At 43.2% G+C, this 12,813-nt stretch overlaps 1 protein-coding gene across 7 annotated transcripts in view; it reads left to right on the top strand.

Moving 5' to 3' along the window:
• aldh3b1 (aldehyde dehydrogenase 3 family, member B1) overlaps window positions 1-12,612 on the top strand; it is a 49,143-nt gene extending 36,531 nt beyond the window's left edge. For all 7 annotated transcript variants that reach the window (XM_077734716.1, XM_077734712.1, XM_077734711.1 and 4 more), the window contains 3 exons: window positions 7,385-7,548; window positions 7,627-7,726; window positions 12,267-12,612. In XM_077734716.1, coding sequence (XP_077590842.1) covers window positions 7,385-7,548; window positions 7,627-7,726; window positions 12,267-12,454 — 452 coding nt within the window. In that variant the 3' untranslated portion in view covers window positions 12,455-12,612. The remainder of the gene's footprint in view (window positions 1-7,384; window positions 7,549-7,626; window positions 7,727-12,266) is intronic.
• The last annotated feature ends 201 nt before the right edge of the window (window positions 12,613-12,813 follow it).

Raw genomic sequence — 12,813 nt, 5'->3', positions numbered from 1 at the left:
ACTGAGAAATGTCTCAGAAATTTTAGAAACACCTGATGATCTGACATTGACTGTAGCAAAGGGGACCAAGAAACCTTATATTGGGTGAGTTGAGACAACCTTTCATTTTGTCTCAGAGCTGGACAGAACAAAATAATTAATCATCCCAATGCTTGTGACAAGAGGGTGTCACCTATTCCCATTATTGATTATAATGTTATTGACCACACCCCGACACAGACTGAAATGCATCAACAGTACATTGCTCCCAATTCTCAAAAGAAAAGAGGTGAGAACTTTTATACAGGCCGTCAGTGCAGAACAGATTGGCCAGTATGTAGTGAGAACAAAGAAAGACAAGGTATTAGCATCAAAAGCAACAGCATTATTCGTGTAGTCGTGTAGCTGCCCAACCTTTTAAAGATGAAATGATCATGCTTTTTCACCCAAAAAATGGTTTTGAGTTCAATGACACTTTGGTCAGTGTAAGAGAGATTACTGTTGGAAGCTATCAACCAGGTAATCTCTAGCTCTCAAAATTATAATCATGAGAGAGAGAGAGTTTGTCATTGCATTGACAATGTCAGAGCATTAGTATCTAAATATCTAATATCAAAATTATCAATAAGTTGCATATTATTGCCCTATGTGTACATGTTTCAATTTATGTGTTCCTGGAAACGTCCTGTTCTCATGTGTGTATAGACAAACTTGCCTCGCCCGCGCCCACCCCACATTTTATGTTATTATTGTTGTCATGTCCCAACACCTGTGTTAAAGTGGTTGGATCAGAACTTCCACGTAAGCCTCTGATACACTGAATTATATTATTTTCAACCCTTATAGAGCACGCATTTAACCCATCAGCTGCCATTGACAGCGATAGATGTCCGACAAACCTTCATTCTCTCATTTTCTAAGTGAGAGAACTTGCAATACAGCAAGGTGTTAAATACTTTATATGGTCATTTTTATCAAACACGTCTTAGTATACTTTTAGCTCAGAACTTTAACATTAAAATAAAAGTCAATAAATGAAATTATTTTATTAGAAAAAAATCAAAAAGAAGACAAAGCAAAATCACAGATGGTGTTTTTATTAAAACAGTAGAACTTACAAATTATGCACAAAAAGTCAAAGTCAACATGAATCGGACGTCTACCGCTGTCAATGGCAGCCGATGTGTTAAATGAATGCTCTATGAGCGTTAAAAATAATATAATTCAGTGTAGTATCAGAGGCTTACGTGGAAGTTCGGATCCAACCACTTTAACAGAGGTTTTGGGACATGACAACAATGCGAGGTAAGTTTGTCCATACACATACGAGAACAGGACGTTTCCAGGAACACTTGAATTGAAAAAGTTTACACACACGCCAATTATACGCAACTTATTGATAATTTTGATATTTGATATTAGATATTAATGCTCTGACATTGGCGACAAATTGTACGTTCGACCAAAAGTCAGTTTGATCAAATGTCGGGTCGACGAACTGTCCGCCGACCAAACGTTCGTTCGGCGAAACGTCCGGGGACAAAGTGCCTGTCGACCAAGTGCCTGTCGACCAAGTGCCTGTCGACCAAGTGTCCGTCGACCAAGTGTCTGTCGACGAAACATCCGGTCTGTTAGATTGTGATTTGTACAGTACAAAATATCTCGACTGTACTTCTCGCTGAGATTTCTGAATCAGCCCCGGCACCAATTACAGTGAACCACACTAGCATTCACACCCCATCTAATACAGGTTAACAATGTGACCCACCAGTAGACGTCAACTGACACAGGACCAGAGACAGTTAGTAAAAGAAGGCTGAGAGAAGAGTGTCACTCCGTCTCAATCTCAAACAATGATATTGGCTGAGTTCACACTCAAGCGTTCATACAATACCCTGAGCATTGTACGAGACGAAGGGTTACCTCCATGACTTCATAGCACAACGTGTGTCAGAAAAAAATATGGACCTCTTTGGTTGTGCATAGACTATAGAGACCTAAATAGAATGACACATCCCCATCGACAGCCTATCCCTTGAGTCTAAGACATCATGGACAGCTTAGGCAGGAACTCCTGGATCTCCCTCCTAGACCAGGGGAAGGCATATCATCAGGGTTTTATGTCTGAGGAATGTTGAGCATTGGCGGCTTTTGTTACACCATGGGGATTGCCCCTGCATCGTTTAATCGTTGCATGGAGGAATGTCTTGAAGGACTTCGAAATAACATCTGCATCCCTCATTTGTATGATACGCTGGCTTTCAGTAAGACTCTTTAGGGGCGTGTAGACAATGTGAGGAAAGTACTTATGCACCTCAGAAGGTATGGGATCAAACTAGAACCCAGCAAGTGTGGTGTTTTCAAAGCTAATGCTCCTCTACATGGGCAGGATAGTTCCTGCAGAAGGCAGATTTTGAAGCGGTTTGATCGCTGAAGGACATCAAACCACACACTGATGGTCAACTCAGAAAGATGATTGGTTTACTGACTGAATAAAGACAATATATCAATGACTTTTCCAGAAGAGCAAGTTGTCTTGACCTTCAAAACATACCAGAGTAATGCCCAAGACAACCCACACAAAACAAAGACAAAGAAACCAAGACATGTCCTTCCCTTAAACAAGCCAGCCATATGAACTGACCAGCACCAGCAGGTGCTTGAACAACTGATTGACTGCCTGCTCCATCCACCAGTATTAGGGTTCCCAGATTTCACTGAGCCATTCATTGTACATACTGATGCCTCAAACCAATGTTTAGGTGCAGTGTTGTGTCAGAAACAGAATGGCAAAATTAGAGTCATTGCCTATGACTCTCGCACATTGACAACAGCTGAGAAGAATTTTCACCTACATGCTGGTAAGCTGGAATTTTAAAATGGACAAACGCTGACAAATTTGGTGCTTATTTGTACTATGCCCCAACATTCACTGTGTATAGTGACAAACACCCGCTTGAGTACATTCTATCAACTGCAAAACTGGTTTCAACCACTTCCGGGTAAGTCGCAGAACTGGCAGATTTCTACTTTACAATAAAATATAGGGCAGAGAAGAGAACATTGACGCTGATTCTTTGTCAAGGATGCCACTACATGTTTAGTCACAATCCAAGCAGTTGAGGTACAAGAAATGTCCCCCTTGACTCTGCCTTCCCTACCTATATGTTGTTCAGTATTAGATGGGGATGGGACAGCTGCTGCATCAATCACCCCATATAAAAGAAGAGGTAAGAATGTTGTGAGGAACTACCACCTGATGCCATTGTTGCCACAACCTAAGCAGTTGAGGTACAAGAAATGTCCCCTTAGACTCTGCCTTCCCAACCTATATGTTGTTCAGTATTAGATGCAGATGGGACAGCCGCTGCATCAATCACCCCCATACCAAAAGAAGAGGTAAGGAAAAAACAAAAATTTGACCTGTTCATTCGTCGTGTGTTGTACTATCAACTGTCAGGTTGTAAGCCACAGTTAAAGTCACAAAAAATTGACCTGTTCATTCGTCGTGTGTTGAACTATCAACTGTCAGGTTGTAAGCCACAGTTGAAGTCACTCGGCCCAAATACAATATGTTTGCGCAGGGAGAGGGACAAACTGATGACAGGCAGTGACTGGATTCTGTAAAGAAGCACCACAACCCGAAAACAGTTTGTCCTACCAGAGCAATATCGAGTAAGTTAAGTAATGATAGAGTTGCATAATAGCACGAGGCACCAGGATGTCGACTGCACAGTGTCCCTTGGGGTGATTGCTTCTTCTGGCCATATCTGCATTCTGATATTGAAAATTATATGACTAAGACCTGCCCTTGTCTAAAACAAAACAAAACCATGCCTTGAACAGAGAGCTCCATTGACAAATATTGTGACAACAAAGCCCTTTGAGTTGGTATCTATTGACTTCCTTCGTCTTGATCGACGCAAAGGCGGACATGAATATATCATCGTCATTGTAGATCACTTTATATTTTTTGTCCAAGGATATGCCACATCCTCCTACTCAGGAAAGACTGCTGCAAACCTCATCTTCAATGACTGTGCCTTGAAGTTTGAGTTCCACTCACGTATCAACCATGATAAGGGGGGAGAATTTGAAAATCAGTTGTCTGCACAGTTGAAGAGACTTAGTGGCATGGCTGGATCCAAGATAACACCTTATCACCCGATGGAGAATGGTCAGGCTGAACGAATGAACAGGACATTGCTACAGAAGCTCAGAAAGATGACAGAGACACAGAAATCAAATTGGAATGAGTCTTTGAACAAGCTTGTGAATGCATGCAACTGTACCCATTGTGATATGACAGGTTATTCACAATTTCACCTGCTTTTTGGGAGATCACAGAGGCTTCCAGTTGATATGCTTAGGACTGCAGCAAGTCAGATACAAAAGGTCAGCAGGACTAAGTGGCAAAATGAAGACGGGGTATATAGGAGGCATACGCCATTGTAAACAGGGTAAAAGACACTATGACACAAAAGTGAGGAGCTCAGTGCTACAACTAGGAGAGCACATTCTGCTAAAATAACCGGACACCAAGAGGAGGACCTGGAAAACTCAGTGACCTCTGGGAAGATACGGCTCACACAGCGGTGAGACGAATGGGAACTGATCTGCCACTTCATGAAGTCAGGCCAGAAAAAGAAACGAGACGAGGCAGTGGTCGGTCTGGCGGGTGTCCGTGCCGGCCAATGACGAGGCCCCGCTGGTCCTCTAAGTGCTGGCCAAGCCCCCTGCCCTAAAGAGACACCAGAATCTTAGAACGGTCGTCGGGCACTTTAACCTGGTTGCTTGGTGGGCCACCAACTCCCTCGTCCAGGAGTGCCGGAGCATTGCTCTTGCCGTTGCCGACCCCCTCGTGCAGGGGCCCCCGAGCATCGCTCTCGCCGTCGCTGGTCCCCTCGTGCAGGGGCACCGGAGCGTCGCTCTCTCCATCACCGGTCCCCTCATCCAGGGGTGCCGGAGCATTGCAGCCGCTTCCAGGCAAACAAGAGCTTGGCGGAACGAAGCTTGGCGGAACGGAGCTTGGCGGAACGGAGCTTGGCGGAACGGAGCTTGGCGGAACGGACCTTTTTGGAACGGAGCTTGGCGGAACGGAGCTTGGCGGAACGGAGCTTGGCGGAACGGAGCTTGGCGGAACGGAGCTTGGCGGAACGGAGCTTGGCGGAACGGAGCTTGGCGGAACGGAGCTTGGCGGAACGGAGCTTGGCGGAGCGGAGCTTGGCGGAACGGAGCTTGGCGGAACGGAGCTTGGCGGAACGGAGCTTGGCGGAACGGAGCTTGGCGGAACGGAGCTTGGCGGAACGGAGCTTGGCGGAACGGAGCTTGTCGGAATGGAGCTTGGCGGAACGGAGCTTGGCGGAACGGAGCTTGGCGGAACGGAGCTTGGCGGAACGGAGCTTGGCGGAACGGAGCTTGGCGGAACGGAGCTTGGCCGAACGGAGCTTGGCCGAACGGAGCTTGGCGGAACGGAGCTTGGCCGAACGGAGCTTGGCCGAACGGAGCTTGGCCGAACGGAGCTTGGCCGAACGGAGCTTAGCGGAACGGAGCTTGGCCGAACGGAGCTTGGCGGAACGGAGCTTGGCGGAACGGAGCTTGGCGGACAGGAGCTTGGCGGACAGGAGCTTGGCGGACCGGAGCTTGGCGGACAGGAGCTTGGCGAACAGGAGCTTGGCGGACAGGAACTAGGCGGACCCGAGCTAGGCAGACCAGCTGGCACCGGAAGCCTTGTTCGTGGCTTTGGCATGGGTGCGACTGGCGGCCCCAGTGGCAACGGGAGTTCCTTGCGTGGCTTCGACACAGGAATTTGGGAAGCTTGGAGTGGCGTGGTCGGGCAAGGCAGCTAGACGTGCGAGGTTGAGCGAGGATTTTGGATGAGATGAGGTCGAGCGAGTAACTCAGGGGCTCGAGTGTCCAGGCCCTCCTTCCGCTTCGCCCTGCGGCGCGGCGCTCGTCCTCTCCTCCAGGATGAGGTCACAGCAACCCCACCGCCACGTAGTGGCCCATTGTAGGTGGGTAGCTGACCATGCAGATGCTAGTCGGGGTAATCCGGGTTGGAATAATCAGAAAAAGTAGAGGTCATCTTCCTACGGTGGAGCGTATCGGGGCCCGAATTGGTCTAGAAAATCACTGTCCAAGTCAGAAAATCCGGCAAAGAAATCAATCAGCTCACCGCCGTCCTCATCTTCAGAATAATCAGAGTCCCTCCATTGAGAGAAAGATCGGCTGGAGCTTGACATCAGGTAGCATGGGCGATGAATTGTTGGCGTCGGCGCGAGCGTTAGTGGTGTCCCGCTGGGTCCATGTGGTCGGATCGATCTGTTACGTGCGAACACGGCGCGACCGGGGGAAATTGAACCCATTCGCAGGGACGCTGGATAGATCGAGATTGTCTGTTCTCATGGTGGATTGGTTTTAATAATTCAAATAAAGTTTCAAAAACAACAAGGGCTTGAATCTCCCAAAAGTAACAGAAATGAAGCATGTAGAAAATATACCATGTAGCGCCGTAGGCTATGTCAGCGTGGCATGCAGGAAGACTGTGACTAACACTTCTGTCGCACTTAAATAACTCAGGATGTAATCAATCAATTGAACACAGCTGCTATGAAATGATGTAAAGCCAGGTTCCTGCTTCCGCTCTAGTACAATCGCAAGATAATTACTAGCAGGAGGAGCCTGGTCAAACTGTGTAGGACTTGCCTGATGAGGGAACAAACCTGGTTGTTAAAGATCCTCATGCTGATCACTTGTCAGACACCTTTCAGCTAACCTCTGTGATTGAACCTGATGTGTTGACTTACAAGCCGCCAAGAAAGGAGAGACATCCTCCACGACGCATGACCTAGAATCACCTGGGTGTCCCCTCCTGCTACACCATCCAGCCACCACACCAGCTCTTACCTGCTTACACTTCACCAGGAGTGGTCCCATGTTTAGCACACCTGCAGCCATATTACATTCAGCCACCTTATTTATGGACTCCGACAGACTTGAGTTTACAAGGGTGACATATATATATATATATATATTATATATATATATATATATATATATATATATATATATATATATATATATATATATATATATATATATATATATATATATATATATATATATATATATATATATATATATATATATATATATATATATATATATATATATATATATATATATATATATATATATATATATATATATATATATATATATATATATATATATATATATATATATATATATATATATATATATATATATATATATATATATGTAAATATGCATTTGTCAAATTTTAATTCAGATCTCATTATTACTTAATCTTTGATGTAGAATATGTATTTGGTTAATGTGAAGAAAATAATTCAATGCTATAATTATGTATAATTCTCCCTAGCTCCCACCGTGGTGGATGTTGCCGAAGATGATATACTAATGAAGAATGAGATTTTTGGCCCTATTCTTCCCATTCTGGCAGTTGACACTCTGGAGAAAGCAATTGACCTTGTCAACGACAAGGACAAGCCATTGGCTCTCTACGTTTTTTCAAACGAAACCTCTGTAAGGCATCATCACTGTAATCTTAGGATTGTAGACTTCTTGTCTTGTACACTCACTTTGCGAATCCCCTGTTTTCAGATAATAAACACAGTGATGGAAAAAACGACCAGTGGGGGGTTTTGCGCAAATGATGGAATGATCCACATTACATTGCCGGGACTACCATTTGGAGGTGTAGGTAGGTGTTGAAGAAAATACTTTATTCAGTAATTTATTTTCCATACCATTTATCGAAAATGCGCATGGGCCACAGACCCGCGCGACTGAAAGTCAAACGGTCAATTCGAAAGTGCGTATGCGCCACAGAACCGCACGGCTGAAAGTTAAAAATTCAATCCGAGACTCATTCCTAGTTTAAACCCATATTACAGCCCCAGAGATGCCTGTTTCAAAGCCTGCCGTGAAGAGAAAGGTCAGTGATGAGCACAGACAGTTTCAAGAAAAGTGGGGAGTGCAATATTTCTTTGTTGAGCACAGGGGCACCCAGACATGTTTCATTTGCACTGAAAAAGTTGCGGTCCACAAGGAATACAATTTGAAATGTCATTATGCTACGAGACATGCTGAGGAGTACGACAAATACATGGGAGATGAGAGAGCCAACCAGGTTGACAGTCTTAAAACAAGTCTTCTGAGGCAACAGAATTCTTTCAAGAAGGCTACAAAAGAAATTAATGCAACAGTCGAAGCTAGCTACGCCGTTTGTGAGCTGATTGCCAAGGCAGGAAAGCCATTCACAGGAGGTGAATTTATCAAAAAGCGCATATTACAGGCTGCACATATTGTCAGTCCAGAAAAAAAAAGTCAGTTCAACAATATCAGCCTTTCTGCCAACACCGTGGTAGAGCGCATTTCTGACCTGTCAAGTGACATTTCTGATCAACTTTGTGAGAAAGCGCAAAACTTCAGTGTATTTTCAGTGGCTCTTGATGAGACCACAGACATCACAGACACTGCCCAGCTCGCAATATATGTCCGTGGTGTTGATGACAATTTTGAAGTGTTGGAGGAGTTGCTCACAATAATTCCAATGCATGGCCAGACCACCGCTAAGGATTTATTTCACAAGCTGTGTGATGCCATTCAGAATGCCGCTTTGCCATGGAAGAGCTTTGTTGGAATAACAACTGATGGAGCCCCATCAATGATTGGGAGGAAGAATTGACTGGTAGCATTTGTTAAAAAAACTGGAAGAGGAGGGTGTGGGGGAGGCCATAGCTCTGCACTGCATCAGCAGGCCCTTTGCAGCAGATGCCTGAAGTTTGACAATGTGATGTCTGTCGTTGTGAAATCCATCAACCAAATCAGATCCAGGGGCTTAAAGCATAGGTTTTCATACCTGTCAACTGGTACGTTCTCGCCGTAATTGGTACAACTGAAAGCCCATTTTTATATTGGTACGCTGTACACATGAAAATGGTACGCTAAACGGTGATTTTGAGAAAAAAAAATAAATTAAGGCACTTTCTAGCCATTTTTCACCATCCGCCATTGTTTCTTCCCGGAAACGCATGTCTGCCAAGTGATATATGTACCGGCGCCTCTGATTGGCTAAAAAAAAAAGATCATGATAAACATTTCGTTTTGTAACACTTTCACCATGTGATTTCCGTTTCCTGTTCCCTTGTTTATGTTTACTTTCATTTTCTACTTGTTGTTCGTGATTTTTTACAAAAAAGTAAAGTGGTAAGATTTTCCATGTATTTATACATATATGTAAGGGCGAAAACAAAATTTGGTAAGATCACAAATGGTTCGAGGTTGACAGGTATGGGTTTTGTGCTTTTTTGGAGGAAATGGAATCTGAATATGGGGATGTGCTCTACTTCACTGAGGTACGTTGGCTCAGCAGGGGAAATGTGTTAAAGCGATTTTTTGAGTTGAGAGCAGAAGTAAAATACTTCATGGAGATAGACGGGGTTGCTGTTCCTGTGCTAAGTGATCCCAAATGGCTCATGGACTCAACTTTTCTTGTTGACATCACACATGAGCTTAATATACTGAACAAGAAGCTACAAGGCCAGGGACAACTTGTCAGTGCTGCCTATGACAACGTGAGAGCATTCTGCACTAAACTTTTAAACTTTTGTTATGGAAAGCCCAGCTCCCTCAGGCAAACCTTTTCCATTTCCCAGCACGCAAGGCTCTTGTGGATGCAGGCACACCATTCAGTGGTGAGAAATATGTGGAGGCCATTTCGAAGTTGCAGGAGGAATTTGATCACAGATTTGCAGACTTCAAGACACACAAAGCCACATTTCAAATGATTGCGGACCCCTTCTCATTTGATGTGCAAGATGCCCCTCCTGAGCTTCAAATGGAGCTCATTGACCTGCAGTGCAACTCCGCACTCAAAGCCAAGTTCAGGGAGGTGAGTGGAGAAGCAGACAAGCTTGGACAATTTTTGAGAGAGTTGACCACCAGCTTCCCTGAACTTTCCTGAATGTTCAAGCCAGGTCTCTAGCAGCAAGAAGTAAAGTTCAGAAAGTTAAAATTTAAAGAGCTGTTAATACAGACATTTGAAACGGAATAAAAATAATTAGTTTTCTCTACTTAGCCAGCCACTGTATATCTACTGTATTCTCATTATTATTTTATTGTTTTTATTACTTATTGATTTATCTTTATTCATCTTTAAGTTAATTTATTTAATTCATTATTTTTTGTTAAAAAATAAAGATATTTGATAACGTTGGAATGTTTTATCAGCGCTTTTCTTGTGGAAATCCTGATGCGGCCCAGTCTCACCCAGACTCTGCCTCTTGCGGCCCTCAGGTAAATTGAGTTTGAGACCTGCCCTAGGCTATGCAAAATTCTATTCTAGTGACTACACTAAATAAACCAATTGATATCATAAAAAGCACAAGAATACATTCCATACTCTACAGCAATAAGGACTGTAAGGGTTCTACGATACGTTGTTAAATTAGGCAGTTTTTTTTAAAGTTTGTATTAAAATTACATATTGTTTTTAGACATGGTTATGTCAACCAATGGTGCAGTGGTTCTTCCGCCTGACTTTGGTGCGGGCAGTCTGGGTTTGATTCCCTCTTGGTGGCAGTGTGAGTGACAACTGACTGGTGACCAGTCTAGGGTGTAGTCTGCCTTTTGCCTGAAGAAATTTGGGTTAGGCTCCAGGCAAACCCCCCCCCCCCCCCCCCCCCGCAACACTTTCGTGGATGGGCAGTATGGAAGATGAATGAATGAAAGACACAGGGTTATTGTTATGTTATCATAGTGATAGGTTCATTAATAATTACCCTTTGTAATTTTCAATAACTGCAGGCAGACATCTTATTCAATTATTGACATTTAATTAAATAGATTGGATCACAGATAAGAAACCTTAAGGGAGGAGATCTTCAAAAGTATCCTCTCGAATAGTATTTTGCTTAGGGCTTTAAGGCATTTGGGATAAAACAATCACGCCTTAATTTGACCTAACAATCATATAACAATTACATAAAGAAGCCCGAAGTGTCCCGAGTGTTATGGAAGTGGCAGATATCCGTATCTGCTGTTAGACCTCGGCGTCTCTTTGCCTTCGATAAGTCCATGTGAGCGTTGACTAGGCGGCAGTTTATGACCACGAGCCGAACAATAGAAAGACTTTTAATGATTTAACAAAGAAATGAATTACTACACATATATTTATAATAGTAATACAGAATAAACCCAACAAATAGCATCGTAGTTAGTCTCAAATGCAGGGAAGCAGTCAAGGGCTTGGAAGGAGTGCTTTCACAAAACTTTAATCATTCAGAGGCAAGAATCTTCAGTAAAAATAACAAGGACTTGGCATCAAATAACAAAATCAAACCTGACATGGAAAGACATGGTTGTAACGAGGAACTTGGCATGGAAACTTGACATGAATCAAACAAGGTAGACGATCTGACAAAAACTAACAAACACACGAGGTTGATTACAAAATACACGCAGCTGTTCACGAGAGGAAGGGAAGCCCGGAGGGGGACATGAGGCAAAAAGCAAACAAACCAACTAAAACCTACACTAACCCTAACAGTTATATTACTCACTCCCTTAATTAACTCAAGTTTAAGTAAAATTTAGTAGAAAGAAAATAACTTATCACATTAAAAAAAACTACAAGAACTAATGTGAGACAATGATTGAGTCAATCATCTGTACCAATTGGTGTAAAAAAATTCAATGAGTTGCCAACCTTAACTGTAGCAGTTTATTCATGTTCTTGTTTGCTTTGAGTATAGTGTTCCCTCGCTTATCGCCATTAATGGGGACCGGGACCACTCGCGATAAGTGCATTTCCGCGAAGTAGGGATTCCCCTTCAAAAATGCTTAATTTGAATTTAATTCCCAAAAAAAGATTCTACCCCCTGTATACAGTACACCATATAGAATACGGGTAGAGAGAGTGAAATTCATGTTATAACAAAAAAACCTGTAAAATATACTGTTTCAATGTAATATTTGTATTTTTTTTTCCCAAAAAAAATACGCGAAGCTCTGAGTCCGTGATAGCTGAACCGCGAAGTAGCGGGGGGACACTGTATTTACATTTGCTGTGAATAGCATGTTATTGAAGACCTGTCCGCTTTTTTTATCTTAATTTTTAGTTGCTCTCTACCAAGAGTTAAAGTTGAGCCATTACCCCGGACTAAAGGGGCGATTTAAATCAGGCAAATGTGATGTGTTGTTATTATGACAATATTTTTTACCTCTCCTATACTTTTTAGGGGCAAGTGGCTGGGGATCTTACCATGGTCGCTGGGGCTTTGAAACCTTCAGCCACCGGCGTGCCTGCATGATACGTGGTTGGGCTTTAGAGAAGCTGAATGGCCTACGCTACCCTCCCTATGGAGAGAATAAATTAAGCTGGCTGCGCTGGAGCACTTCAGCCAAAACAGCGTGTTTGCTCATGTAATGGAAGGAAATGTAATGAGTGTGAATTCATAGATTGGTGTGGAAATACTGTACTGTCTTTAGTTCAAAGAAGCAAAGAATTATAAAAATAATGAAACGGTTGTGAAGTTCCCCACACTGAAAACATAAAGCACTTCTTAATAAACAAATTGAGTTAGAGTCATTCATTTTCTGTATCGCTTATCCTCACTGTGGGCAGTAGTCAGGGGTTGATGGTTTTGTTGATGTAATGCCAGGTAATCGTAGGCCACAATGAGACTCACAAGCACTCATGCTCACACTCATCCCTAGGGACAAGTTTAGAGTGCTAAACCAGCCTAACATCCATGTTTTGGGGATGTGGGAGGCATGGGGAAAACA

Source organism: Stigmatopora nigra, chromosome 15 (assembly GCF_051989575.1).
Source record: "Stigmatopora nigra isolate UIUO_SnigA chromosome 15, RoL_Snig_1.1, whole genome shotgun sequence".
NCBI lineage: Eukaryota > Metazoa > Chordata > Actinopteri > Syngnathiformes > Syngnathidae > Stigmatopora > Stigmatopora nigra.
This window is presented reverse-complemented; position numbering and strand designations above follow the sequence as displayed.